We start from the raw sequence: 27,719 nt of genomic DNA on the forward strand, positions 1-27,719 counted from the left end.
AATTACAAACCCAAGAAATGCCATCACTAATACCAAGCACCTTTTCTTACTGTTCAGAATTTTATGAGCACTTATACCCTCCACTCAGAAAGGATCTTATTAAAGGCATTCTGCCAAAATGATCCTTTTAATGGAATTATAATGCATTTAATTCATCACTTAAATTCTTTTGTTGAATGTTTGTCGGGATTTACACACATGCTGAACTTGCAGTTCAGTTGTTGAGTCTGTCATTTAAAAAAAAACTTAACTTGATAAATTATTTACCGGTGAACCCAAATCTTTATTCTCAATTATTAAAAACACCTAAATGGCCTCAAAATAGTTGATGACTTGGCCTGACATGGCCTAAATATGTGGTTGTTGAATTACAGAAATGGAAAAGATGAACTGCAGAATAAAATAATAAGAGCATAAAAGTTCTAAACTTCATGGTGTAAAAGGCAAGGCGGGGCATAAGAGTGAGATTTCCCATTGATCTTTGTCTTCCTTGACAATACTCTTCTACTTTATTCAATGTGCTCATTATGTGCACCATTCTTACCAACTGTGTATTTATGACCATGAGTAACCCTCCAGACTGGACAAAGAATGTGGAGTAAGTAGAAAATAAAAAAATATTTTTCAGTATTGTCAACCCTTGTATTTTAAATTACTATCTTGAGACCCCATCATTTTCTTTAGCAAATCATACTAGCTACTCCTAACCAGACAAGTTTAAACAATGATTCAAAGTTCATTTCAACCACGACTTTCCCATAGGGTAAAGCTTGCAGTGGCTCATTCATTAGCTCAAATTACTGCACTTGTTCAACTGCCAATATTTGCAGCCCTTTATCTTCCTTGTGAGTCTCATACCCTTCTGAATGTCATCAGTGATTACTAATATCCAATGGTAAAAATTATGCCTAGTTTGTATGTTCTTTTTGTCATGGCTATCACTTTTCTATGTTTTATCAGTATATATGTCATGGCTCTAAATGATGCATATTTTATGAAATGCAGTGCTTCATTAATTTGGGGGTTAATACCTATTTGCTTAAATCAGACTCAAAGCTAGAGTATTTCAGGTACCATCCTATAGAACCATATTATTTGGGGAAGAAAAGAAGCATATTATTTGGGCCCTCAAATTAGTTCATGTAGCAAATACAATACTTATTTACTTATAGTCAATGAGAATGTCTCTCAGAATGTAATGTTTCTTTTGCCTTAAACTCTACTTAAGCTTCTTACATCATTGGGAGACTAGTATAGACCCATCTGAAAGCTTCTAATTTTTTTTTTTTGTTAAGTTTCCTTTAAAACATGTACATGTAAATTACATACTAGATCTTTAATGTGGGCTTGGCTATTTCCTCTCAGGTACACCTTTACAGGAATTTATACTTTTGAATCACTTATAAAAATACTTGCAAGAGGCTTTTGTTTAGAAGATTTCACATTTCTGCGGGATCCATGGAATTGGTTGGATTTCACAGTCATTACTTTTGCGTAAGTATCTTAATACATTTTCCATCCTGGAATAATAAATCACTGATGGGAGCCCATGCTGTATTTCTCCTTGGTGGCTTCCATTGACAGATCAAGTGTTTTTCTTAGTTATCATGGGAATTTAGAATATTTTTCTTCTAATCAATTATGCACTTTGGAGAAATTAGGAATCTAGTAGTAAATTATCTAACTTTTGATTCAGTTTGCACTGTAGAGTAATACAATTTCCGAAGTAACATAGACTATGATTGAAGACAACACCCTTTTTCTCTTAATTGGGAAATCTGATGCCAACACTCATTGAAGTTGAAAAGGTCTTGATGAAAGACCAACATAGACTTAGATTTCCCTAAATTCTGAATAACTCTGATTTAATTCTACAGGTATGTAACAGAATTTGTAAACCTAGGCAATGTTTCAGCTCTTCGAACTTTCAGAGTCTTGAGAGCTTTGAAAACTATTTCTGTAATTCCAGGTAAGAAGAAACTGGTATAAGGTGGTAGGCCCCTTATATCTCCAACTGTTTCTTGTGTTTTGTTATTGTGTTGTGTGTGAACTCCCTATTACAGATATGTGACAGAGTTTGTGGACCTGGGCAATGTCTCAGCGTTGAGAACATTCAGAGTTCTCCGAGCACTGAAAACAATTTCAGTCATTCCAGGTGAGAGCTAGGTTAAACACCGAGGCTGACTTTAGCTGCATTGGCACTACAATCACAGCTTTTGTGCATAGCCTTTTGTTGTCAGATGTTGCAAATCAACATGTAAAAACGCAAGAATCAGGACATCATATTTTGGATGGATTTGATTCTTTGCTTTTTTACTTCTTGCTTTCTTTAAGACCGTTCTAAATCAGCCTTTGAGTTTAACAAGTTTTTGCATGAGGCATTTGCAGTAACAGGCTACATGGTTTGCATCCCGTAACGTCAAGCTTTCCGCATAGAAGCTAAACTATGAGGCATTCAGACTCATGCAAATTTGACCATTTAGGTCCAAAACTGGTGATTATCTTATCTGCAGATAAATGAAAGAGTGAGAGATAGCATGAGTGCTGCATGGGGCTCAGTTTTCAGATGTCTTCCTTTTTTAACCCATATTCCAGCTTGCAGAATTCACAAATATGTAACCTCATAATCCATTGACTTCATGATTTCTTACTACTCTATTCATATAGATTTTTCTAAAATCAATAAGAGGTTAGGGAGTAAGACATCTGCAAATAAAAGCAAAATATTTACACAAGGTTGGTGTTTAAGCATGAATAATAAAATCATTTCTTTTGCTCTGAGGGGTATTTGGAAATACACTTTTGGTTCATTTCCATTCACGGTTTTCTAATGGACATACAAGTTCTGCTTTCATTCATTTTCACCAGCTAGCAGGCTTTTCATGAAAATCTTATTCAATCACAAACATTAAACTAATGTTGTTGGCATTCTGCATGACATTTTTATTTTCCAGGACAAGCTCATGATGTTTTTGTCGGTAAAGTAGCTATTGAATAGTATATTTAAATTCCTCCCTTTGATTTTATTCATAGGCCTGAAGACCATTGTAGGGGCCCTGATCCAGTCAGTGAAGAAGCTCTCTGATGTAATGATTCTGACCGTGTTCTGTCTGAGCGTGTTTGCACTAATAGGACTACAGCTGTTTATGGGCAACCTGCGGAATAAATGTTTGCAATGGCCCCCAGATAATTCATCCTTTGAAATAAACATCACTTCCTTCTTTAATAACTCATTGGATGGGAATGGTACCACTTTCAATAGGACAGTGAGCATGTTTAACTGGGATGAATACATTGAGGATAAAAGTAAGATATACTTTTAACCATTAAGTTGTTTAGTCCTTTAAATATTAAAAAATACATATAGTAGAAATTGTCTCCATTTTAATGTAAACCAAATGGCTTAACCAATTTAGATAACATGCAATACAGAAATCAAATGATATTTATGATATATGATAATGATATTTTACTGCTTTTTTCCCCTCACCTATCTTATCAATCAGTATGATCAAAGTTACCACTCGAAAATGTATCTTTTCCTAAACCAGTGTGGAAAGCAATACAATTTTATGTGGCATAAACAAAAAAATATTGGCTAGGCATTAATCAGGAGTTTTCAGTCACGTAGTAAATAAACCAGTAGTTTGAACTATTCAGTGTATTGTGCTTAAGTGCATTGTTAAGAAGACTGGGGAAAAATAATCTGGCCCTATTCAGTTGACTCATTATATGTATTGCGTGCATATGATATGCCTGAAAATAGAGAAGTCACTCACCGAGATGAAAATCTAAATTTTTGTACTCATCAGAAATTTAAGCAACCCCAATCCAGCCATTCGCTTATTGATAATAGGAAAGCATAAACTCACACCCAACTTCTGTTATTCCAATTTATCCTTTTGGTGTCAGTCATTGTTTTAGAGTTGTTTATCAGTATAGTTTGATTATATTTAGGGATGGACATCAGAATAAACATAAATATCATATACTTCAATATAATTTCTTATCATTGAAGCCAGCCTCTCTGTCATTTGGATGTCCAAGTCCCTCCCTCTCCGTATACAATTAGCTAGCCAATTTCCATTGGTCCTTAGATTATCACTATTCCACTGGGATACTTGTTCTAAGGTATCCTTCATGGTTTTTAGAACCATGTGAAATTTTATCCTTTCCCAAATTATATTCATCTTTTAAGAGTAAATATTCTTATGAAGATTTCTATCACAGAAATTAAGATCCATTGGATAAATAAAAAATTTTAAATATTATTTATGGGGTTTCCTATTTATTAATATTATAATAACAGCACAATAACAATATTTGCACATAAATCTTTTCTCTTTTCCTGATTGTTTCCTTCAGATAAACTTCTATTAATAGAATATTGGGAAAGGGGGAGGGCAGGGAAAGGCAGTGTCAAAGGGTATAACCAGATTAAGGCTATGGAGACAGAGTGTCAAATTGCTCTCAGAAGAGATCATACCACTGTAAACTCCTTACACAGTGGTCACCTTACTGAACTCCCCTTAATATTGACTGTGACTGTATTTTAAAACCCTTTGGTAGCAAGAAACGTGTATCTTCTTGTTCCTTAATTTTAATTGCAGTAAATTTTTAAACTATGTTTATTAGTATCATTAGCAAGTTATATATTTCATAAAATGTGAATTACCTGTTGATTTTTTTACTCAGTTCATCAAGTGATAGTATACTTTGGAGAATTCACATGAATTCTTTCATTTATCAAGCACATTAGCATTTTGTCTTCTTTGGCAAATATAGCTTCTTTTTCATCTTATTACTTGTTTTTGATATTTAAGTGATTTTCACTTCTAGCAATATAGTCATCAAATTTGTTTTCAGTTTTCTCTACTTAAGTTTAGAAAATGCTTCTTAGTTCAGAGATCGTAAAACTTCATTTAGATATTCTGCATGTAAAGCAGCCCCCCATATATTCTACATAAAAAAACACTTACAAAGCTTATATATTAAATTAATGGACTTGTTTTTAAATCTTCAATCTTTAAAAATCTGGAAATATTTTTTGGTACATATTGTGAGGTGAAGTCTAAAATGTTTTACAAAACTATGACCCAGGTTTCCCTGCATAATATGTTAGGGTATTCCTTCAACATAGGCTTTAAGTAGTCCTAAATACAATAAATTTTTTGTGGGGTACATGTATGTGTTTTAATGTTTCTGTGTTGGTGTGCTTTTGTATGAGAATATGTAAATATGTATGTTTATGTATGTGCATGTTTTATAAGATCATCTTTGCAGATTATTAAGGTTATATATAGGTATTCCCTAAGAATAGAAATTAGATAGGAGCACCTGGGTGGCTCAGTCGGCCGAGGGTCCCACTTTGGCTCAGGTCATGATCTTGCAGTTCATGAGTTTGAGCCCTGCATGGGGCTTGCTCAAGCTTTCAGGGCATAACCCGCTTCAGATGTTCTGTTCCCACCCCCCCCCCCCGGTCCCTTCCCTGCTTGCACTCTCTCTCTCAAAAATAAATAAACATTTTAATTTTTTTTAAAAAAGAATAGAAATTAGATATACTTAGAAAATTATATATCTTCAAAGAAACAAGTTTATTCTGTTCCTTTGAAAGACAGTAATCATGCCAAAATCCAAAACACAATACTTATATAGAGCATCATAGAAAGAAAAAACACCTAAGCCACTTTTCACAGGAAATTAACTTAAAACTGGTAGGAAAAAAAAATGTCTGAATCTATTTCGAGTCCAGGAAAAAAAGTACTTTTAAAGTCAAATTTTACTTGCATGGAAGCACTTCAGAACAACAAGGCATCCCTTTCTCTCACTTTTTGTGCCAACCAGCCTTAATTTGGCAACTCTTTTTTTTTTTTTAACCATCCCAAGCAATTTGAGTTTATATTTGCGATAAATGCTGATATGAGAATATTATGATAGTTATTCATTCCCCCAGCCCCAAATTATTTTTAAACATTTTCTAAACATTTATTTAATTGAAGACTTTGTATTTTGGTATTTGTTTAGTATTCAGTTATTATTGAAATATTTTCATTCAGCCCATATACATATTTATTATTTTATCCATTTCATTATGGTTGAAAAAATTGTAAGGTTTATTACCTAAACACAATGGCTGAAGTGTTTTGAGGGCTTTTTTAATGATTCTTTCAATTCCTCCCTCTTTAAATAGGTCACTTTTATTTTTTGGAAGGGCAAAATGACGCTCTGCTTTGTGGCAACAGCTCAGATGCAGGGTAAGTGATGTTTCATATTGAGTTTCAGTCCACACTGCTCCATCAGCCTCAATAACTCGCCACCTCCCACCCACCCAGCCCTCGCTCACTCCTCATTCAGGGCCCTCCATAAATTCTACTTCACGCTGATTCTCAAAATAGCTGAAATAAGTGTGGATTCTCACCTCCTTCACACACTCATATGCGGCAATTATTTTTCCATACTAGGTCACAGCTAATCTTCCAAATTAGTTAAATGGAAAATTGAAAAAGCAGTACATATGTATTAGAAGATTAAGTTAATGGAATTCATAAGCATGTACTTTTGTAAGTGTGATATTTTTTATATGCTAATGTAGTCTCCATGGCTTCAGATGTAAGATCTCTGAAGATAATGACAGTATCTGAGTCATGGTGAGTGTATGTCGAGCATCTTTTAGCAAAGTGGTTAAGAGCATAGACTGGGAAGTTTGCATGGATTCAAGCCTGACTCCACCAAATAACATATACCCTCTCTGTGCCTTAGTTTCTCCATGTAATAAATGGTTAGTGTAATAGAATTGCTATGAGAATTAAATGGATTAGCGAATAAATAGTTATTATAGGACTCAATATGTGCTTTTGATTATTATGATTGATGTGTGAATATTTGTTATTAAGAAGTATTGCACTTGGGGGGGCGCCTGGGTGGCTCAGTCCGTTGAGCGTCTGACTTCGGCCCAGGTCATGATCCCACGCTTTGTGGGTTGGAGCCCCTCATGGGGCTGTGTGCTGACAGGCTCAGAGCCTGGAGCCTGCTTTCAGATTCTGTGTCTCTCTCTCTGCCCCTCCCCCACTCTGTCTCTCTATTTCCCCCAAATAAAAAAACATTTAAAAAAATTCAAAAAAAAAAAAAAAGAAGTGTTGCCCTTGGAGCTAAAGCCGAGGAAGATTCAGAGAAATAATTACCTTCCCCTATTTCCCAAGAATTTAGAATCACAAAAGAATTCTAATGTTTTTTCAATGGAAGATGATATTGTGGCTATTAATAATTAATACCTGTAGCAAAATTTCAATGGCTTTACATTTGACTCATATGATAAATATTGTGCTGCCTTTATCTCCAAATCCCAGTGATAAGTAAAACAAACTAATTTTAATTCCTTGTCTGTAATACTAAGTGCTTTACATATGATATCTTATTCAATACTTATATATTTACAAGGCAATTTCTGGGGCGCCTCGGTGGCTCAGTCGGTTAAGCGTCCGACTTCAGCTCAGGTCATGATCTCACGGCTCGTGAGTTCGAGCCCCGCGTCGGGCTCTGTACTGACAGCTCAGAGCCTGGAGCCTGTTTCAGATTCTGTGTCTCGCTCTCTCTCTCTGACCCTCCCCCGTTCATGCTCTGTCTCTCTCTGTCTCAAAAGTAAATAAACGTTAAAAAAAATTATTTACAAGGCAATTTCGATTATTAGCCCTTTTTTATAAATGAGGTGCCTGAGGATTAGCAAAGTTAGGAAATTTACCCGAGATCATGTAGCCCAGAAGCATCAGGCACAATATTGAGGCCAGGTTTGGCTTAATCATTAAGGACATAACTATGAAATCTTCAATATGCGGAGTCATTCCCTCCTCTCCATGTGCCCTCATCCATCCTTCCATCACCCCTTTCCCTACTCACACACACACACACACACACAGAGTCACTCTGCCTCTAGATATCTTCAGTGAAAATCAATTTTTCCCTGTAGGCTTATTTTTCTGATCATGTCTGTAAGTCCCAGAAGATATTAATCATGATGTGATTGCTTTTATATGGAGACATGGTAAATATAATGACAATTAGGAATCACAGAGTAATCCACAAAGAGTCTTAATATATTCTGTTATTATGTAAATCAGCCCACATAGTAGTGGGTTAAGTGCTGGGTAAGTTGAGAGAAATCCGTTTTCCCTAGTGTCATATAAAATAGATATTGGCGTCTATAAAAACAGGGAAGTCAGCCTGCAGACTTCCAGTCCTGACTTTCTTTTAATCTAATTACAGCCAATGCCCAGAAGGATACATCTGTGTGAAGGCTGGTAGAAACCCCAACTATGGCTATACAAGCTTTGACACCTTTAGTTGGGCTTTCTTGTCCTTATTTCGTCTCATGACTCAAGACTTCTGGGAGAACCTTTACCAACTGGTGAGAACAGATAAAATGATTCTTCTGGGAGGCATGAAATACTGAGATCAAGAGAATTGCTATAAAAGCTGTAACATCTATATAAAATTTCATAAATATCTCTTACATTTTTGCAGACACTACGTGCTGCTGGGAAAACATACATGATATTTTTTGTGCTGGTCATTTTCTTGGGCTCATTCTACCTGATAAATTTAATCCTGGCTGTGGTGGCCATGGCCTACGAGGAACAGAATCAGGCCACCTTGGAAGAGGCAGAACAGAAAGAGGCTGAATTTCAACAGATGCTCGAACAGTTAAAAAAGCAACAAGAGGAAGCTCAGGTATAGTTAGCAAGCATAGAGCTCTTTTGTGCTTGTTGATCTCAGTCCTCTGACCACACCGGTGAGGACAGTGGCATTTAGTACACAAAATCAGTAGTGGATAAAAGTGACATTTGAAACATGTCATATGTGTTTGGTGTTAAAAGCCTGTTAGGTTTGTAGGAGATTATTATTTTATGTTGATGATTACTGTCAATCTGATGGCATCAACACATGGAGAATTTATAATTGCTTTGTTGACTTTTTTTTTCTCCCTTGTGACTCCTCATTTGCTCAAGCTCACAAAGTACTTAAACCTACATGCTGTCAATCAAAGCATTTCCTTAATGTTTCTGGGGAAGAGGAATTTGTTCTAGTTACTTCTTCATTAGTGTCACTAGAGGTGGGAAAGGTCAGAAAACCAGAGTCAAGCTGAGAAGATTATTTCCTAGCATCTGAAAAAACAAAGACCTATTTAATATTTATTTTTTATTTGAAGGGTGCTTAATGCAAGTTTATGGATTGCATAAGAAAAATGCTGGTGTATAAATTCAGTAAATCACTACATGCTTTGCCTCCTATCCTGTAAAAATAATTTAATTTGGATTTGATAAGACTTCAGAATAAGGCAAGAATTGCTCCAAATTATATTTCCTTGACTTAATGGCATTAGCTAATCCAATTGCCTATTTTTGGATTTTCTTGGATCTTAACTATAGTTACCTTTTAATACTGAGTCTCCTAAATATTTAATAAAGGTCAGATAGATAAAATATACTGGGGTAACAGCAGCAACATAGAATACCATATCTTTCCAAAAACTGTGCTGTTATAATTTAGAAATTTATTCAGAGGCCATGATCTGGGATTCCCTTATATATGATCTGTAATGTGTTTTTGTTGTACATTTCTTAGTGAAATACTCAAGTGAGGGGGGGGATATTTTATTAAAATAAAAATATTTGGTTGAACTAAATTCACTAATTTAGAAGGGTGCCAAAAGTGACTGTCACGTGGAAGTGTGATGGATCAGGTTGAAATAGGAAACCTTTAATCCTTGAATTCTTTCCTTCTTAAAATAGTGGTTAAGTCATAGAAAACTGTGTTATGATAGTTGAACGTCTTGCTCATATTATTGAATAATTAGAGAGCATATGGAGAGGCCAGAGCTTGAAAGTTTCCATCAAAGTCACATGTATCATCTTCCACGTGTCTATTGGCTTTAATTCTTTAATTGGTCTACTGACAATGCATTGTTTTCCAACATATGGACCAGAATGGAGAATTGTTTTTCAAGATCGTATTCATGATACTAAAAGTAAATTAGGCAGTAAACATGGATAGAGTTTTGCAAGGTTTGTATGCAACTACCATTTACCACATGCCCTTCCAGGCAGCAGCTGCGGCAGCATCTGCTGAATCAAGAGAGTTCAGTGGTGCCGGCGGGATAGGCGTTTTCTCAGAGAGTTCTTCAGTAGCATCAAAGTTGAGCTCCAAGAGTGAAAAAGAGCTGAAAAACAGAAGGAAGAAAAAGAAGCAGAAAGAACAGTCTGGAGAAGAAGACAAAGAAGACGGAGTCCGCAAATCGGAATCCGAAGACAGCATAAGAAGAAAAGGTTTCCGTTTTTCCTTAGAAGGAAGCAGGCTGACATATGAAAAGAGGTTTTCTTCTCCACACCAGGTAAAGATATTATTAGCTTACACAAATTGCGTTTTCGTAGCAAGCCATGTTTTAAAGGTACGCCAGCATTTGGTAGAAATAAAACCGTCTTACCCCTGGATGGCACAGTGCTTTCAGAATTGTAATGATCATCAAGTGTTTTGATTATCACCTCAGAGACTTTGTGAGTTTTGTGACTTTTGAAATCCCAAGAAAGCAGTTTTAGAGCGTAGATCCCCACTGAGCTTGGGAAGGTTTGTGGTTTTGAGGTTTTGTTGAAAACTCAAACATCTCGGGGCAAGTTTCCACATGAGAAATTCTCAGCAGATGGTTCCCATCCGTTTTTAGCTATGCTGCTGTGCCTGGACCCAGTGACTATGGGCTTTCTGAGTGGCAGGTTCCTAGAAGTGAACTGTGTATTCTTTCAGACCATCTGTGTGGTTGTTCCCATTCACATACAAACCTCATTGGAAGAATCATTCTTCAGACCCTCATTTCAAGGGGAACTGAAGCAAAATTTTTCTAGAAGTGTAGCCAAAATTGTTAGGTGGAAATGCACTGAGGAATATTTATGACACTAAATAAATAGTGGTGTTGAGTGACACTTGATTATCTGTCTCATGTTTAATGTGGGATTCGCCCTGAAAGAATCCCTTGATTCTACAGGGCAGTAAATGTTCACTGGATGCCTGTGGCTTATGTACTAACACAAGCTGTGGAAACTTTGAAATTTAGGATCCTTAAATTTTGAAATTACCAAGAGAATTACCAGGAATACGGGTTCTCAGAAGACAATTTCACCAGTGGTGAAACCTTAGTATCTGTACAGTAACAAAGACAATTAGAACAACACTGATAGATAGGGGCGCCTGGGTGGCTTAGTCGGTCGAGCGCCGGACTTCGGCTCAGGTCATGATCTCACAGTTCGTGGATTCGAGCCCCACGTCAGGCTCTGTGCTGACAGCTCAGAGCCTGGAGCCTGCTTCGGGTTCTGTGTTTCCCTCTATCTCTCTGCCCCTCCTCAGCTCTCTCTCTCAAAAATAAATAAACATTAAAATTTTTTTTTAAAAAGAACAACAATGATAGACAAAGTGCATTGCAGCTTTCAATATAAATTTGTTTAAATCTGTCACTGCAGCCCTGAGCAGGTACCATAATCATCACCCAAACTACAGATGTGAAAAGAAAGAGAAGGCTGTATTCTTTGTCAAGTGCTTGTTTTATGCTTGGCATTCTTTTTACATTATCATAATTAATACTAACAGCTCTGCGTCATATTACTTTCACTATTTATCAGGCCCTGTGAAATTAAATAACTGCCCAATGTCATATGGTTATTAAGGGTTCAGGTGGTATTCAAATTTGATATGACACTGAACCACCTGAACTTTCCACTTTATCACCCCAACCTAAAAGAGTATTTAAGAAAACTGATAAGGGGGCGCCTGGGTGGCGCAGTCGGTTAAGCGTCCGACTTCAGCCAGGTCACGATCTCGCACTCCGTGAGTTCGAGCCCCGCGTCAGGCTCTGGGCTGATGGCTCAGAGCCTGGAGCCTGTTTCCGATTCTGTGTCTCCCTTTCTCTCTGCCCCTCCCCCGTTCATGCTCTGTCTCTCTCTGTCCCAAAAATAAATAAACGTTGAAAAAAAAATATTTAAAAAAAAAAAAGAAAACTGATAAGGCAACTTACCATTTGATTTCACTAAAAAATTAATATATAGGATTTTAGTTGTTCTTCATACATTTTATAGTATAGAGTCTCACAAAAACTTATATTTAATAGGTGTAAAATTTTTATAGGTCAACTTGATTCATTCCAGTCCAAATAACATTATGACATGGGATAGATTAAAGGATTAGTGGGGTTTAGTTCATATTTAAAATAGAATTTGGTTTTAATATCTGCATTTTATACTCATTCTCGTTCATGTTGTCATAATCATTATGATTTAATTAGTGGAGACATTAATCTTAATAAATGTGAATTCCTTAAAAATCAGATTCCCTTTTTACAGCATCTTCATTTTGGAAAGAAAGGAAAGGAAGAAGGTAGAAAGGGAGGAAGGGAGAGAGGAAGGAAGAGAGAAAGGAAGGAAGGGAGAGAAGGAGGAAAGGAGGGAGAGAGGGAAGGTGTTTCAAAATAAAATAAATTTTACTAGAGGTAAAATTGCCCAAATTTGAAAGAGCAAATCACCAGGTGCCACAGAGAGTCTCTTTAATTTGCTTTATTTCAAATCCAGTAGAACTAATTCTAGGTGAAATCATGAAGCCTGAAAAGGTTAAGTTTTGACCTGCTTATTTCTATAAATTTTGCTCATGGATTTCCCCAGTACTGTCTTCTTTGTAACTATTTCCTAGCTAGCTGGGCATGATAAGTGATCACTGACTTATACAACACGCACCATCTGGCTCACACTGATACTTGTTTCTTAAATGGTATCCGTATTTTTAAAAAGTGAAAGACTTTCCTTTTATCTGATAAGTAGTCAAACAAATAGCTAAGAAGATGGAGAGGCAGAGAGAAAGAGGAAGAGGGAGAGAAAGGGAAAGGGAGGAAGAGGGGAGAGAGACAGGGAGAATCCTGAATTTATACTAATTCCACTCTCCAAATCCCTGGAAGTAATACTGAAAATATCAAGCGAGGTAGAGGTTCTTAACCTGGCTACAGTGATGAAAGGTCCATTTTTAGATTTTTTGAAAGCCCAAGACCCCAAAGTATTAAAACTATTGTTTTGTGGTAACATGATGGAAAGGCAATTGTGTTGGTAACCATTTATACTTTCATATTAATATATATATTATATACATATATAGTATATATAATGTAGGCTTTTATTGCAAGATTATAATTTTTCAGTATAGTAGGTGGATTGTATGAAATATTTCTTAGGCTTCAGTTTGATTTTTTAGTATGGGAGAGGGGAGAGAAAGAAATCAAGAGAACAGTCTCTAATCAAGTCTCAAGACAATCTGGACATTTTATTTTGAAACCTTTACAAGATATAGTCGGCCTTCTTAAGTTTTGCTTTTTAGAGATTCATTTGTTATGGCAGATTTTTCTTATTGGCCATCCTTTATTTGCAGTGCAGCATTTGATTGTTATGGATTCATATAATTAATGCAAGCAGTAAAAGTTGATGCTAGCGGATGGGGCACAATCGTTTTTCATACAGCCATCTCATGTAAACTGTGCTCTTGTATGGCATAATTCACCTTTGAACTTGGAGAAACTTTGTGTGCAATTTTATAACCTATCTCCCTCCAATCCTTCTATTGGCTCTGAATGGAGTACTTATAGCTAAAATATAAACTCTTAGTAAGAGTGATACATATAATTTCTACCTTATTTCTTATTGCCAAGCATTTCTTATCTTTTGAGCTGACGATAACCAGTATGTCACAGATCCTGTAATTCTTATGTTTTTATGGCTAAATCAAAATATCTTGTGAAAAGAGCAAAAGGAGATGAAAGAAATTGGGTAGTCTAAGAGAAATTTTAAAAATAATTACTTGTATGGAAAACAATAAAGGAAAGAAGGAATTTAACTAATGAAGTTGGAACTAAGATGAAAAAATTTGGGAACAGGAAAAGTAGAAATGAATTCTGTTGGAGGAGCAGATCAGTCTCTTTAAATGTGCTTCTTTGTGAGGGCACCTGGGTGTCTTAGTCAGCTGAGCATCTGACTTCAGCTCAGGTCGTGATCTCATGGTTTGTGAGTTTGAGCCCCGCATTGGGCTGTGCGCTCACAGCTCGGGGCCTGGAGCCTGCTTTGGATTTTGTGTCTCCCCCTCTCTCTGTCCTTCCCTAGCTTGTGTGTAGGCTCTCTCTCTCTCTCTCTCAAAAGTAAAGAAACATTAAAAAATAAGTAAATGTGCTTCTTTGTGTAAATGAATAGAATCCCATAACATAAGAGAGTGTTTAAAGTTTATAAATGTTTTGTAGATGTTTATTGACGCTACTGAGAAACATTATTCTTTAGCTAAAAAGAAAATCAAAAGCAGACTTGTTGGTCAGGGAATATGAACTGTATGTAGGTACAAAATAATTTTAGTTAGCTTTAAATCCTTTGGAGAGAAAAAGATCAAACTAATAATATTGAAATGATGAAATCAGTATTCTTTCTATTAATAATCATAGAACTCTAACTCAAGTCAGCCTAAATAAAAAGAGACCTGATTAAATCAGATAGATAATATCTGTGAGTAGCTTTGGGCATAGCTGGATTCGAGGGCTCAAAACACGTTATGGCCAAGCATTTCTCCATATTTCAGCCCGGGTTTCTCCAACACAGTGGCAAGATTCCCACTGCAAGTTCAAACTTCTAGTCAATATTCTTAGCACCCCCAATTGAAAATGCACCTCTTGGGGCGCCTGGGTGGCGCAGTCGGTTGAGCGTCCGACTTCAGCCAGGTCACGATCTCGCGGTCCGGGAGTTCGAGCCCCGCGTCAGGCTCTGGGCTGATGGCTCAGAGCCTGGAGCCTGTTTCCGATTCTGTGTCTCCCTCTCTCTCTGCCCCTCCCCCGTTCATGCTCTGTCTCTCTCTGTCCCAAAAATAAATAAAACGTTGAAAAAAAAATTAAAAAAAAAAAGAAAATGCACCTCTTTTCCCAACAACTGTAAAAGAAAGAAGTGGCTGTCAATGGACCAAGCAGGGTCCCCTGCCCATCTTTACACGATCCTCTATGGAATACCTTCATTGGCTAGGCCTGGGTCATGGTCTTGCCTCAACATTATTGTCAAGGATAATCAGGATACTGTTGACAGAAGAAGGAGAAGTGGATATCCGATGAGCAAAAGTGTTTACCACAGTAAAGTTATAAACGTAGACTAGTAATAAACAGGAAGTGATTAATTGTGTTCAAGGCTGCTATGCTTAAGAATCAAGGTAAACTGCATGGTGGCAGTGACAATGTAGCCATTTAGAAACCTGGGTAATGACTGTGACCAAATACTTAGTGGAAACCAGGTTTTTGTGAATATGGTACTCTTCAGATTTCTTGAGAGACAGAAGAGTGAAAATCAGGGAATGAATCATAAAGTTCTCAGCTTGATTTGTTTAATTTATTCATGAAGACTTTATAAAATATGCAAAGGGAAGGGGGAAAGCTGCTCCTTGTACTATAATTAAACAGACTTACCAGCAAGCTTGATTTTATTTTCCTCTGTGGTAAGGTCTGCATCAGGGTGTGGTCGCTAGTGAGCTCTTGGTGTATTTTTGGCTTCAAAGGATCTAAATGTAGGTGTATATGCAATTGCTTTCCATTGGCTGGTTAAGTGAGGCTGGCTTCTAGAATAGGGTCTAGCAAAAAAATCTGTTCTAGTGCCAATAATGGGACAAAACAATGTTGAGGGGTATTTGTGACTGTCTTAAGGCATGTGTAAAATAGAAGAAAATGGCGGAAAATTAAAAAAATGAAGGAAGGGAGAAAAAGGGAAAGCAAATCAAAAAGAGGTGGGCCTAGCAGAGAGTGCCAGAACACCACGAGCAGTGAGCACAGGGTCCCATGGTTCCACTCATCCAATGACTTGGCCTTAAGCAAGTCAACAAATCTGAAACAACAAGTTAAGTCTCACGTATTTCTGAATGACCGCTCTTAACTCCTTTCATCTGTGTTTCGTTTGCTTTCTTGTTATTCCTAGTCTTTATTGAGCATCCGTGGCTCCCTTTTCTCTCCAAGACGCAACAGTAGGGCGAGCCTTTTCAGTTTCAGAGGTCGAGCGAAGGATATTGGCTCTGAGAATGACTTTGCCGATGATGAGCACAGCACCTTTGAAGACAATGACAGCCGGAGAGACTCTCTGTTTGTGCCACACCGACACGGAGAGCGGCGTCACAGCAACGTCAGCCAGGCCAGCCGCGCCTCCCGGGTACTCCCCATTCTGCCGGTGAACGGGAAGATGCACAGCGCCGTGGATTGCAACGGAGTGGTGTCCCTGGTGGGGGGGCCTTCTGCTCTCACGTCTCCAGCTGGACAACTCCTTCCAGAGGTGAGGCCAGTGAAAACTGCAGCCACTGGGAAGGGACCTGTGTGGTGTAGGCGGGAGGATTGTTTGATTTCCACATGCAAGAATTTTGTAAGGTCAGTTGTTACGGTTGGTTCAGTCCAGCTGTGAACTTCTTTTGTCAAATTGTTCTATATAGAGTTTTCTACAAATTAATTAAAAATACAGGTTGGGTCTCATAAAATCTAAATAGAAGTATTCATCATAAAACGGGAAGAAGAAAAAGATATACTCAGAGGCCCAGGCGTGTGAAACTTGCCAAAAAGCACAGCAATAACTTATCAAACATAATGTTTAATTAATATAATAGGACATTAATATGATAGAATGAGATGCAAGAGATTATATACTCAGCTTAAGGATCTTGTTACTACTGTTCCATCAAAAGGAGAATTTGATACTTCACTTGAAGTAGATACTATCATTAAAGACATCTAAATCCTGCCCTGCAACATTCTTTTTCTTTGCAGGTCCGAGTACTGTAACATATTTAGCACCCACTCAAACGACCCCAGCCATTGTACCTTTGTGTGGCAAAGAAGTCACTCAAAGTACCTGGTAGGGTCATGTATTGTCATTTTTAGAACAGATTGCGATTTTCTATATTACTATCATGATTTCTTTATGTAAACAAAGAGACTGTAAGTCAAGAATATAAAAAAGAGTTTTGACTAAAGGATATATTAGGATAAGGATATAATAAGGATATATTATTGACATGTTCATTTGTAAAACGTAAGGTGCTTTTAAGCTTTAGTATTAAATTAGAATTTAGTCGCTGACATAAAAGTATTCAAGCCATGTCATTTGGTTGTATTTTATAGTTTGCCAAATCATATTAAAATCTTCTTTATATGCCTTTTTTAATACAATCGCATTTATTATAGTTGGACAAGCTCTTTAAGCCACAATAAAATCATACAGAGTCAGCTTTTAGTCACCTAGTAGAGGAACTTCTTAACTTGGGTTACAGAATTAGCCATTGATCACTTTTTTTCCCATGGCCTCTGCCCCACTTTCTCCCAAAGAAATGTCCAAGCTTCCTGGATTCAGATAAAATCGTGAAAAAGTAGAACACTGCAGTGAAGGAACCAGGAAGAATGGAGAAAGAATATCAACGTCTCTTAAAAAATAAGCGTAGCTGTGTACCAGACACTGTCCAGAGCACTTTACATGTATTAGTTCATTAAGTCCTCACCACAACCCTTTATCATAGTTACTAATATTATCCCCATTTTACAGAGGAGGAAACTGAGGCCTGTGCATGGTGGAACTAAGATTTGACCCCAGGTATGCTGGCTACTAAACCTACATTCTATCCATTCTTCAGTATTGCCTTCCTTTGATTTTTTTTTAACTTTCTTAAATGGACAATAAGAAATTGCTAAGGAGGTAAACATTTTCATTTTAATCCAGTGTTGCTCAAAATATACACTTCACACTCAGACTACCTGCATCAGAATTCCCTGGAATGCTTCTTAAAAATGGAGATACCTCATTTCCCTCTCCCCCAACCCCTGGCAACCACCATTCTGCTCTGCTTCTGTGAGTTCGATGGTCAAAGGGTACAAAATTTTCATTAAGCAAGATAAATAAGTTCTGGATATTTGTGGAGCATTGTGCCTATAAGCTAATGATATTGTACTGTATACTTAAAATTTTGCTAAGCTGATAGATCTTGTGTTAAGTGTTCTCACAAATAATAACAGCAACAACAACAATAATAAAGGGTGTGGGAGGAGACTTTGGAAGATGTTGAAGTTGTTTGTGGCCTTGATAGTGATGATAATTCATGAGTGTATACTCATTGAATTGCATACATTAAATATATACGGCTTTTTACATGTCAGTCATTCCTCAATAAAGTGATTTAAGGGGGAAAAAAAATGGAGATTCCTGGGCTGATTGAGACTTACTCAGACTAAAAGACTGAAGAGAACCAAGTCAGGGAAAGTCCTTCCTTGACAAGCATCCCACATGATTCTTACACATAATAAAGTATGAGCATCACTGATCTTGATAAATGTTAATTGAACAAACAAAAACAAATCCACAACTTCTTTGCATAAATACAAAGAGAATCTCAGGAAATAGCATTTTCAGTAATTATTATAAAACCCCTGCCCTATCAGAGAGGGTAGGATAAATCTCTGAAGGCAATTTGGAACCCATCTGAAGCAGAGCTTAGCGAGATCCTTTTATTTCCCCCTCTGTCCTGTCCATTCTTCAATCCTGTGGTCAGGTGCTGAGAGGCAGGGCACTACCCTGTGGTGCAGCTGGAGCTGAAGGTGTAGATGAAGGAGGAGGTTTTCAGAGACTGCAGAGAGGGAAATGAGAATAGAAAATAAACAGCTGAAGGCGCCTGGGTGGCCAGTCGGTTGAGCATCTGACTTCGGCTCAGGTCGTGATCTTGGGGTCTGTGGGTTCGAGCCCCACATGGGGGTCTGTGCTGACAGCTCAGAGCCTGGAGCCTGCTTCGGATTCTGTGTCTCCCTCTTTCTCTGCCCCTCCCCTGCTCACACTCTTTCTTTCTCTCTCTCTCTCTCTCTCTCTCTCTCTCTCTCTCAAAAATAAATAAACATTTAAAAATTGAAAAGAAAAAGAAACAACTGAGGACAAATGACCCCCTCCAAAGCACACAGTATCCTCTATACATAAATTCAATGGAAGCAATTTAACTTAAGAATTTCCTCAGTAATATCATTAGAGGTTCAGAAATCTATCATTAAAGATTAGACAGATCTAGGATTGTACATATAGTTCTCTATAGAGCAAAAGAGACTAGATGAACTGTAAGTGACCTTTCTGTTTCTCAAGACATTGTTTCTCTGACCAGGCCAAATATTTTAATTTTTGAGAGATAACCTTTTGATTTAAAGAGCTTTAGTTTCATCAGAGAAGGGTTATTTTTTCTCATTAATTTTATTTCTCTTCTATGAAAAATTACTTTTAGAGTGACCTGTATAGATGTTTATCGCCATTAATGGCAATCATATCAGTTAAGTAGAAGCTTTGCTTTTGAATATGTCTACATTAGAGGTATGCAGATTAATAACATAATATTACTCATCCCACAGTAAAGTCAAAGTAGATGAACAGGACTCATATTGCTTTTTCAGAAATAGGGAGAATCCTCAGAGAACTAAAAATGACTTATTTGTTATTGGCCTTCAGATCTGCATTTGAAAAGTATGAGTTTTGCCCTTTCTTCCTGTGATAATTAATTTCATTGTTTGATCTCCTAAAGTAGGAATAAATTTCCACCCATGTTGAAATCTTGGTGAGTTTATTTTGGAATAGAAAATCATCAAATCATTTTATCATGGTTAAAAATCAAAGTTCCTAAAATTGGTGTTATTGCCTTAAATTAGAGTTTCAGTGCCAAGGATATGGGTTGTTTTGTGGATTTTTTTGGAGTTGTTTTGTAAATGTAAGACAGTTGCAGATTAGTTCTAATATTTTACTTCTATTGTTAAGGATGTTAGGAAATGCTACCTGTTGATAATGAACAAAAACATTTTACAAGTGGAATTCACATTTTAGGGGAACTGTTACTGATGAGTATTAGGGAAACCTTAAAACTTCTTTCCATACATTAAACCACATGAATATGTGTCTATAAAGGTCTAATAATTCAACCTGAGAGTAAATCAAGGAACAATGAGCTTGAATCTGAAGTCCTAGGTAAGATTGATTGAAATGCTAAAAGTCATCTGTATGATGGTAGGCATGATCCCTCCAGTCAAAAGCTCCAAGGGGGAGGAATTAAAGTCCAGCTTGATTGCAAAACCAGGCATCCCTGAAGGGTGAGAATCTGATGGGCTTTCGAACACTTCCCAAGAATGATGATTCCAGCAATGTCTTAATGAGCTATTCTCATCTGGTGGACATTTAGTTAAGCAGCACCTATTATAGGAACGCTTTGGGTTTTGCTACCCTTAAGAGTAATAGTTATTTTATCTGAAATTTTATTTTCAGGGCACAACTACTGAAACAGAACTAAGAAAAAGACGATCCAGTTCTTACCATGTTTCCATGGACTTGCTGGAAGATCCTACGGCAAGGCAAAGAGCAATGAGTCTAGCTAGTATTTTGACCAACACTATGGAAGGTACGTCAAAAGCCTTACAGCAGAGCTACTTGGTGGTGCTTTGGTAATGATGAAAACAAAATACTTCCATAAATTCCAAGAAAATTCTTCCTGACCTTATACCATACCAGCATTGTATCTCTTAACAGATAAAAGTAAAATCCACATACAACACATAGATTGTACTATCTCGAATAGATTTTTACATTTAGTCTCCAGGAAACTAATGCAAATTCAAGATATACTTGGAATACTGCTTTTGTAGATTAAATTCTAAACTGTTGAAGCTTGTTGTGTGCATGACAATGAAAAGAGTAACGTTATAAATATTTATTTTCATGATGATGCTAACCCATTTGAATTGTATTAACTGCTTAAGACACAAGTTATAAAGTCCTTGTATTTAACCAGAAATATAAATTAAAAATGTGGATTAGGATTCTATATTAACCTCTTTGAAGCATTTTTTTAAAGAATTTTTAGAACTACTCTTGCCTCTCTCTGACCAGAGTATTACAATATATCATCTCTTTATTTAGCTGCAGATTATATTTCTGAGTGGTTAACATATTGTTTAGACGTCTGGACCTTATAATGCCAAAATAAAGACTTTGGGGACAGCTTGATCTGTGATCAATTCTTGGCTCTGCTACATGTTAAATGTGTTAATTTATGACTCTAAACCACAGTTTTTCCATCAGTAAAATGCAGATAATGAAGTTTAGGCATAAGATTGTTGTAAGAATTGAGACATCATATATAAAGCACCTATGTATCTGAATTTAGAAGGCAGTTAATAAATATTATCATTATTGTTTTATTTTCATTGTTTTTGTTAATTCACATTTGTGTCTTTCCATTCTGTAAGTGAATTTAAATATGAACTATCAACTTCAACTACTTGGAAAATACTTTCATATAAAATATATTCTATCCTCCTCCCTTACCCCCTTCTCCCTTCTCTCCCTATCTCTGTTATAACTCCCTCTTTCTGCCCTCTCCCAAGCTGTATGTGTGTGTGTGTGTGTGTATGTGTGTGTAGACATGTTAAAGGAAAAAAAAAAAAAGAGAGATGGTGAATGAGAGATGAGGCATAGGCACATGGCTTTCTTATTGTTAGTTATAGTTTCTCTTGGTATTGGATGGATTCTTGGAATAATTCTTTTCTAGTCCGAATGCAAAGATCCTTTGATACTAATACCAGTACCAAAGCCTAAAAGTCACAGCCAGGAAAAACCCACAGTGTAGATGGCTGAATATATCACAGCCATGTCAATATTACAAGACCCAATTTCTATAATATCCTACTGCAGTATCAGAAATCTTTTCACTGATTTCTATGGAATATTAAACTCAGTACGTTCTTCTCCAACCTCGCCTGCGTTAGCTTGCACTCCCTCTTCTCCCCCAGCTGCCAGTAGCTTGCTCCTCCCTGTCCCTCCAGGTAAATCTTTTGAAGATTCTCTGGTCTTCTGCTCCTTGCCATAGCAAAACCACTGAGAGGAAGCTGCCAGTGGTTCTGCTACCGATGTCAGCAGCATGTCTGCTCCCTAAAGCAAGAAGTAGAGAAGGAGACAGGGTAAGTCTAAATCAACAGTCCTACTTTGCACTTCTGATACCATTAAGTTTGAGCTAACATAAGAAATTACTTGAAAAACATCAATCCACCACAAGATTGGACTTGTCCACTAATTAAGATATGGAGTTCAAAATGAGTGCACCCAAATGGCTCTCCATTGAAATGTATCTCAATGGAGTTGCCTAGGATGTCCTAGAAATATGTATAATTCAGGAAGCAGGAGACTGAGTGTTTGGTTTAATATCTGCAGAGCTTTGTGACTTTATACTTTTGTGAGGGACAATGGCAACATTTTCATTCTGTTTTTCGTTGGCTATATGGAATGTGGCATTGATCTATGTTGGTTGTTAGCAATACTTCACATACACATGCATACTAGAGCTGTCTTTAATATGGTCCTTCCTATTTTTGTTCCTGCTAACAGTAGAAAGGTTTCTTAAGTTGACATAATTTGCTTATTTGGGGATCTTCCTTCAAAGCTAATCATGGTTTAATTTACCCTCCTTTTTTTTTTTTTTTTTTTTTTTTTTTGGAACCAGGCTTGTTGATCCAGCTGGCTGGCATCTTTTGTTTTTCTTCTTTTGAACTACAGTCAAGTCTCCATTGTCCATGGTAATGAATAGCCTCCTATTCAATGAAATTGTTTGCTTTTCAAGTTTTAAATGCAAAAACCGCATAGAAATGTTTCCTGGTCACATCCATGGGAAGGATAGTGAGAGGGAAAGTTACAAACACCTGAGGAATTGAGGAGAGCCAACAAAACATCTAAACTGGGATGTAAATGAATCCCACTGCGGATAATCCACACAGGAATAATGGAGAAATGGCTGTCGTTCTTTCATGACTGCTTTGTTTTGTTTTAAAATGTAAGATTATTTTTCTCTGTCTCTGTCTCCCTCTCTCCTGTCATTCTCTCTCCCTCTCTCTCTCTCTGGCATGAATAATTGAATGATTTTATTTTAGAACTAAAACAACTTTGCTCCACTTTTTCCTGGTGTCAAGATGAGCAACACTGGATGAATTTTCCCTTTTGAACTTTTCTCTGGTATATTTTTTTTCTACACAATTCCTGTTTGCTTCTTTTTATCTACTGAATGACAAGTAGCATTTTAAAAACTAACTTATTCTGACTACATAGACCAAGAGTCATTATTTCATTTCTCTTTTGTTATTTACTGTAAATGACATCTTTTTATCTTCAGTATAAGCATGATGTTATGTAGGAGTCTTAAAAGCATCTATGCAATAACTGGTGATTAATCATTATGTTTTGCCTTTGATTTATACCTCAACTCTTCTTTATTATTTACACAATTACATATTAAGAGAAATAGAATAAACTGTGCACTTGAAGTATTTTAATACCTAAAGAGATCACTGAAGAATCTACCTCCAATAGACTTCTGTTAAAAATAATTGGGAAGTTAATCTCCTAGAGGGAAGTGGTAAACTTACAGCATTAGCTAATAGTGAATGTTTATCAGCAAAACAAAAAAATCATTAGCTGTGGTCATGTTTACCAATTCCATATGCTGTTTTCTCTCCCACAAAGTTTAGCTTCTAGTAAATTATACCAGGTTTGGAGGGATATTACAGTTGCTACTATAGTAATACTAAGGTAACTGATCAGAGTCAAATATGTCATGAATGAAAAAAGAATCTTTCCCTCTACTTTAGTGTTAAGAAATGGTGGTCTCATATTTAGCAGAGCAGGTAATCAGGTGTGAAGCAATAACATGGGCAGAAAACAAGTTCTCCAGTCTCTTCCCACTCAAGAGTTTATTAAAAGAACATCTTACCCAAGAAGATAGTAATCTCCCACTTCCTACTTCTCCAAAATTCTTTGCCAGTATTTACCAAGTTTCAGTATTTTGAATATCACCTTAAAGAGCTGTGCAATCTCTCTTCTCTCTCCTATTTTTTAGTTGAAATGCTTCTTGAAACCATTGTACCTTTTTCTTAAATAATGTATTTTGATATGAAATTTTATAGGCTTGATACGATAATTACACATTTTAATACATTAAAATAAATTCACACCATGAAAATTTATGAGTTCTACATATGTTCCACCGAAAATCCTCTTGTATTTTACCAGTAGCACGTAAGTCCCAGTTGAAACATTGATTTGTGCTAACAGTGAGTATCCCAGTTCCTTAAGGTACATATTTTCTCTTCTTTTGTGCCCTCTAGTTAAATAATGAAATATAGAGAAAAACAATCTTGATGAGTTCAGTATGCAAGTCTGTATTTACAAGGCTTATCTGGAAACTTTTTAACTAAGACTGGTGACACTGACAAAAATATCTCATTTTGCCTCAAAACACATACCTAATCCAAGAAACTGAGATTCAGTATGATAACTGATAAAGATTTTAAGACATCTCCTGAGAGGGATTCTTTGATAGCATATATGCATCTGGCTCTATCTGGAGCATGGATGAGCTTAACCCAAGTCCTACCCATTAGTTTTGGATATCCTTGAAGATAATTTTCAGACAGTTTAATATTGCAGATAGAATCTTAGAAATTCTGTTTAGCCAAAATAGATTTGGAAAGTTCACTAGCCTTTTTGTGGCCATGTTTTCTACAGCAAAACCACGATAGGTGAAACCTGTTCCACAATCAGATTAACCCATTAAGGCCTTTTGACAACTTTAGATTTCTAAAAATTCACTTTCAACTTAAACCAAATGCTGCTCAATAGAAAGTAAGCAGTTTTCATGAGTATTGTAACTTTTTTTTTCCAGAACTTGAAGAATCCAGACAGAAATGCCCACCCTGCTGGTACAAATTTGCTAACATGTGTTTGATTTGGGATTGCTGTAAACCATGGTTAAAGGTGAAACATCTCGTCAACCTGGTTGTGATGGACCCATTTGTTGACCTGGCCATCACCATCTGCATTGTCTTAAATACTCTTTTCATGGCCATGGAGCATTATCCTATGACGGAGCAATTCAGCAGCGTGCTGTCAGTTGGAAACCTGGTAAGACTCACTGAGGGTTCCTCTTCCCACTGAAAGAGTTCATGATTGCTTTAAGGAATTTCATATATCGCCCTCAAGTTAAATATGAATTAATTGGCCATGTAAACCTGGACAGCAGAAGTTTAACATCCCTTTTTCAACAACAAAAAATATATTGCTACAGTTAAGGAGTGGGAAAGAATTGAAAATTTTATGTACAATTTGATTTAGAATTAAATTTAAATTGCCCATCCATTAGAAAGATTATTATAGGGCATCTGGTTGGCTTAGTTGGTTAAGCATCCCACTCTTGGTTTCAGCTCAGGTCATCCTCTCCTGGTTTGTGAGTTCGAGCCCCATGTCAGGCTCTGTGCTGCTGGTGCAGAGCCTGCTTGGGATTCTCTCTCTCCTCCTCTCTCTCTGCTTCTCTCTGTGTCTCTCTGTCTCTCTCTCTCTCAAAATAAATAAATAAATTTAAAAAGAAAAATGATTATGAATTATAGAGGACATTGGTCTATGATAACAAGATTCTGTGTATTTCTCAGGTATTTGGAATAGATTCTTAAGAACATCTGGGGCGCCTGGGTGGCGCAGTCGGTTAAGCGTCCGACTTTAGCCAGGTCACGATCTCGCGGTCCGTGAGTTCGAGCCCCGCGTCGGGCTCTGGGCTGATGGCTCAGAGCCTGGAGCCTGTTTCCGATTCTGTGTCTCCCTCTCTCTCTGCCCCTCCCCCGTTCATGCTCTGTCTCTCTCTGTCCCAAAAATAAATAAACGTTGAAAAAAAAATTAAAAAAAAAACATGACTACATTTGTCAATCAAACTGTAAAATATACCAAGTTAGATAATTTTGAAATATAATTTATAAACACCTGAAGATGAATTCTTTTGGGAGGAAATATCACATAGAGATTATTATTTCTGTGTGAATTTTTCCCGTAAATTTAAGAATTTATAATGATGAATTTTTGCATACATTTTCACTTAAAAATTTATGTTAACATTCACTGGCTATATGGTAGAGGGATAGAAAGGAAAGTGATCTTACACTGAGAAACAAAATGAGGGCACCTGGGTGGCTCAGTCTGTTAAGCATCCGACTTTGGCTCAGGTCATGATCTCACAGTTCCTAAGTTCAAGCCCCATGTCGGGATCTCTGCTGTCAGTGCAGAGCCCACTTCGGATCCTCTGTCCCTCTCCATCTGCCCCTCCCCCCACTCACTCTCACTCTCTTCCTCTCTCTCCCTCTCTCTCTCTCTCTCAAAACTAAGTAAACATTAAAAAATAAACAAAATGAATAAATTCAGGCAACAAAAATATGTTGATACCAATGTAAGTGGCTTAAGTTCTCATGCACCTCCCAACCTGAGAAATGAAATTTACATGAGCTCCCTCTTTCTAGGTTCCCATAAATTCAGTCCTAAGGTAGATACTATGATTGTCTGTATTTTACAGTTGGGGCAACTGTACCCATGGGAAATTGGCAGAACAATGGGAGGTCTGAACACTATATCAGAGACTCTGAAAGCTATTTCAGAGACTCCTACAAACTGTGGTCAGAAATCATAGAACTGGAGGGTAGGAAAGGACAATAACATTACCTAGTCCAAATTTTCACCTATATAAGAACCTCTTCAACATTATTTCTAAAAAAATGAGAAATGGATGAAAGAAACTTTATGGAGGTGGATATTAGGAAACAACTCAAATGGGAATAAGCAAAAATAAAGGGAATTCATTACCTCAAGTAGCTAATGTCCGTTTGGGCACAGCTCCATGTTTTAACCTATCTAGATTCTGGTTCTCCAGCAATGTCATTGGGAGTCATTTTCTGACCCTACTTCTTCCCAAAATGTTTCCTTCATCTCTGGCTGGGTATTCTATTGATGGCAGCATTCTACCAACTTTTATCTTACACCTGAGCAGAAGGATCGTGCTTCCTAACTAGTAACTTTAACAAAGGTCTAAGAGTAGAATATTGTTGGCCTGGTTGTAGTTACATGACTATTTCTAAGCCAGTCAGTTACTCTGATTCTAGAGTTAGAATGCCCTATTTGAGCACACCAGTACCATTTCTTATCACTGAAGACAGAGTAAATGAGTGGATTATAAAGAGAAAAAAAAATCCAAATCTGACATTTCTAGGAGAGTAGATGCTGGAAAGACAAAAATAACAAATGGACAATTCAAAGTGGAACTTGTCTTTATGTGTTAAGGAAGGCAAGAATTGCATTTTGAGATGAATCATGGAATAGTGGAAAATATATGGACAGGATACACATTCTTCTCAAGACGTATGAAACATTACCCAGGATAGGTTATATGTTAGGTTATAAAATAAACCACAATAAACTTAAAAAGATTGAAATCATACAAAATACTTTTCTGACAAAAATGGAATTAAATTAGGAATCAATGAAAAATGGAGTGCCTGGGCGGTTCAGTCGTTTTAAGTGTTCAACTCTTGATTTCAGCTAGGTCATGATCTCACAGTTCTGTGAGATCAAGCCCTGCGTTGGTCTCCACACTGATAGCATGGAGCCTACTTGGGATTCTCTCTCTCTGCCCCTCGCCCTCTCACGCTGCCTCTCTGTCTCTCTCTTTCTCAAAATAAATACATAAACATTTTAAAAGATGACTCTTTAAAAAGATCAACAGAGGGGCGCCTGGGTGGCTCAGTCAGTTAAGTGGCTGACTTCGGCTCAGGTCATGATCTC

The 27,719-nt window shown here is 36.9% G+C and overlaps 1 protein-coding gene across 9 annotated transcripts in view; it reads left to right on the forward strand.

Moving 5' to 3' along the window:
- SCN2A (sodium voltage-gated channel alpha subunit 2) overlaps nt 1-27,719 on the forward strand; it is a 142,037-nt gene that overhangs the window by 66,079 nt on the left and 48,239 nt on the right. For 5 of the 9 annotated variants that reach the window (XM_023259408.2, XM_023259412.2, XM_023259409.2 and 2 more), the window contains exons 4-14: nt 509-598; nt 1,366-1,494; nt 2,064-2,155; nt 3,034-3,306; nt 6,191-6,254; nt 8,260-8,401; nt 8,518-8,724; nt 10,097-10,384; nt 16,005-16,352; nt 20,346-20,478; nt 24,787-25,025. In XM_023259408.2, coding sequence (XP_023115176.1) covers nt 509-598; nt 1,366-1,494; nt 2,064-2,155; nt 3,034-3,306; nt 6,191-6,254; nt 8,260-8,401; nt 8,518-8,724; nt 10,097-10,384; nt 16,005-16,352; nt 20,346-20,478; nt 24,787-25,025 — 2,005 coding nt within the window. Of the gene's footprint in view, nt 1-508; nt 599-1,365; nt 1,495-1,877; nt 1,970-2,063; nt 2,156-3,033; nt 3,307-6,190; nt 6,255-8,259; nt 8,402-8,517; nt 8,725-10,096; nt 10,385-16,004; nt 16,353-17,609; nt 17,658-20,345; nt 20,479-21,527; nt 22,037-24,786; nt 25,026-27,719 lie in introns of those variants that run through there. The other 4 variants (XM_023259411.2, XM_045033888.1, XM_045033889.1 and 1 more) reach the window with 4 other exon arrangements.

This window comes from Felis catus, chromosome C1 (assembly GCF_018350175.1).
Source record: "Felis catus isolate Fca126 chromosome C1, F.catus_Fca126_mat1.0, whole genome shotgun sequence".
Classification (NCBI taxonomy): Eukaryota; Metazoa; Chordata; class Mammalia; order Carnivora; family Felidae; genus Felis; species Felis catus.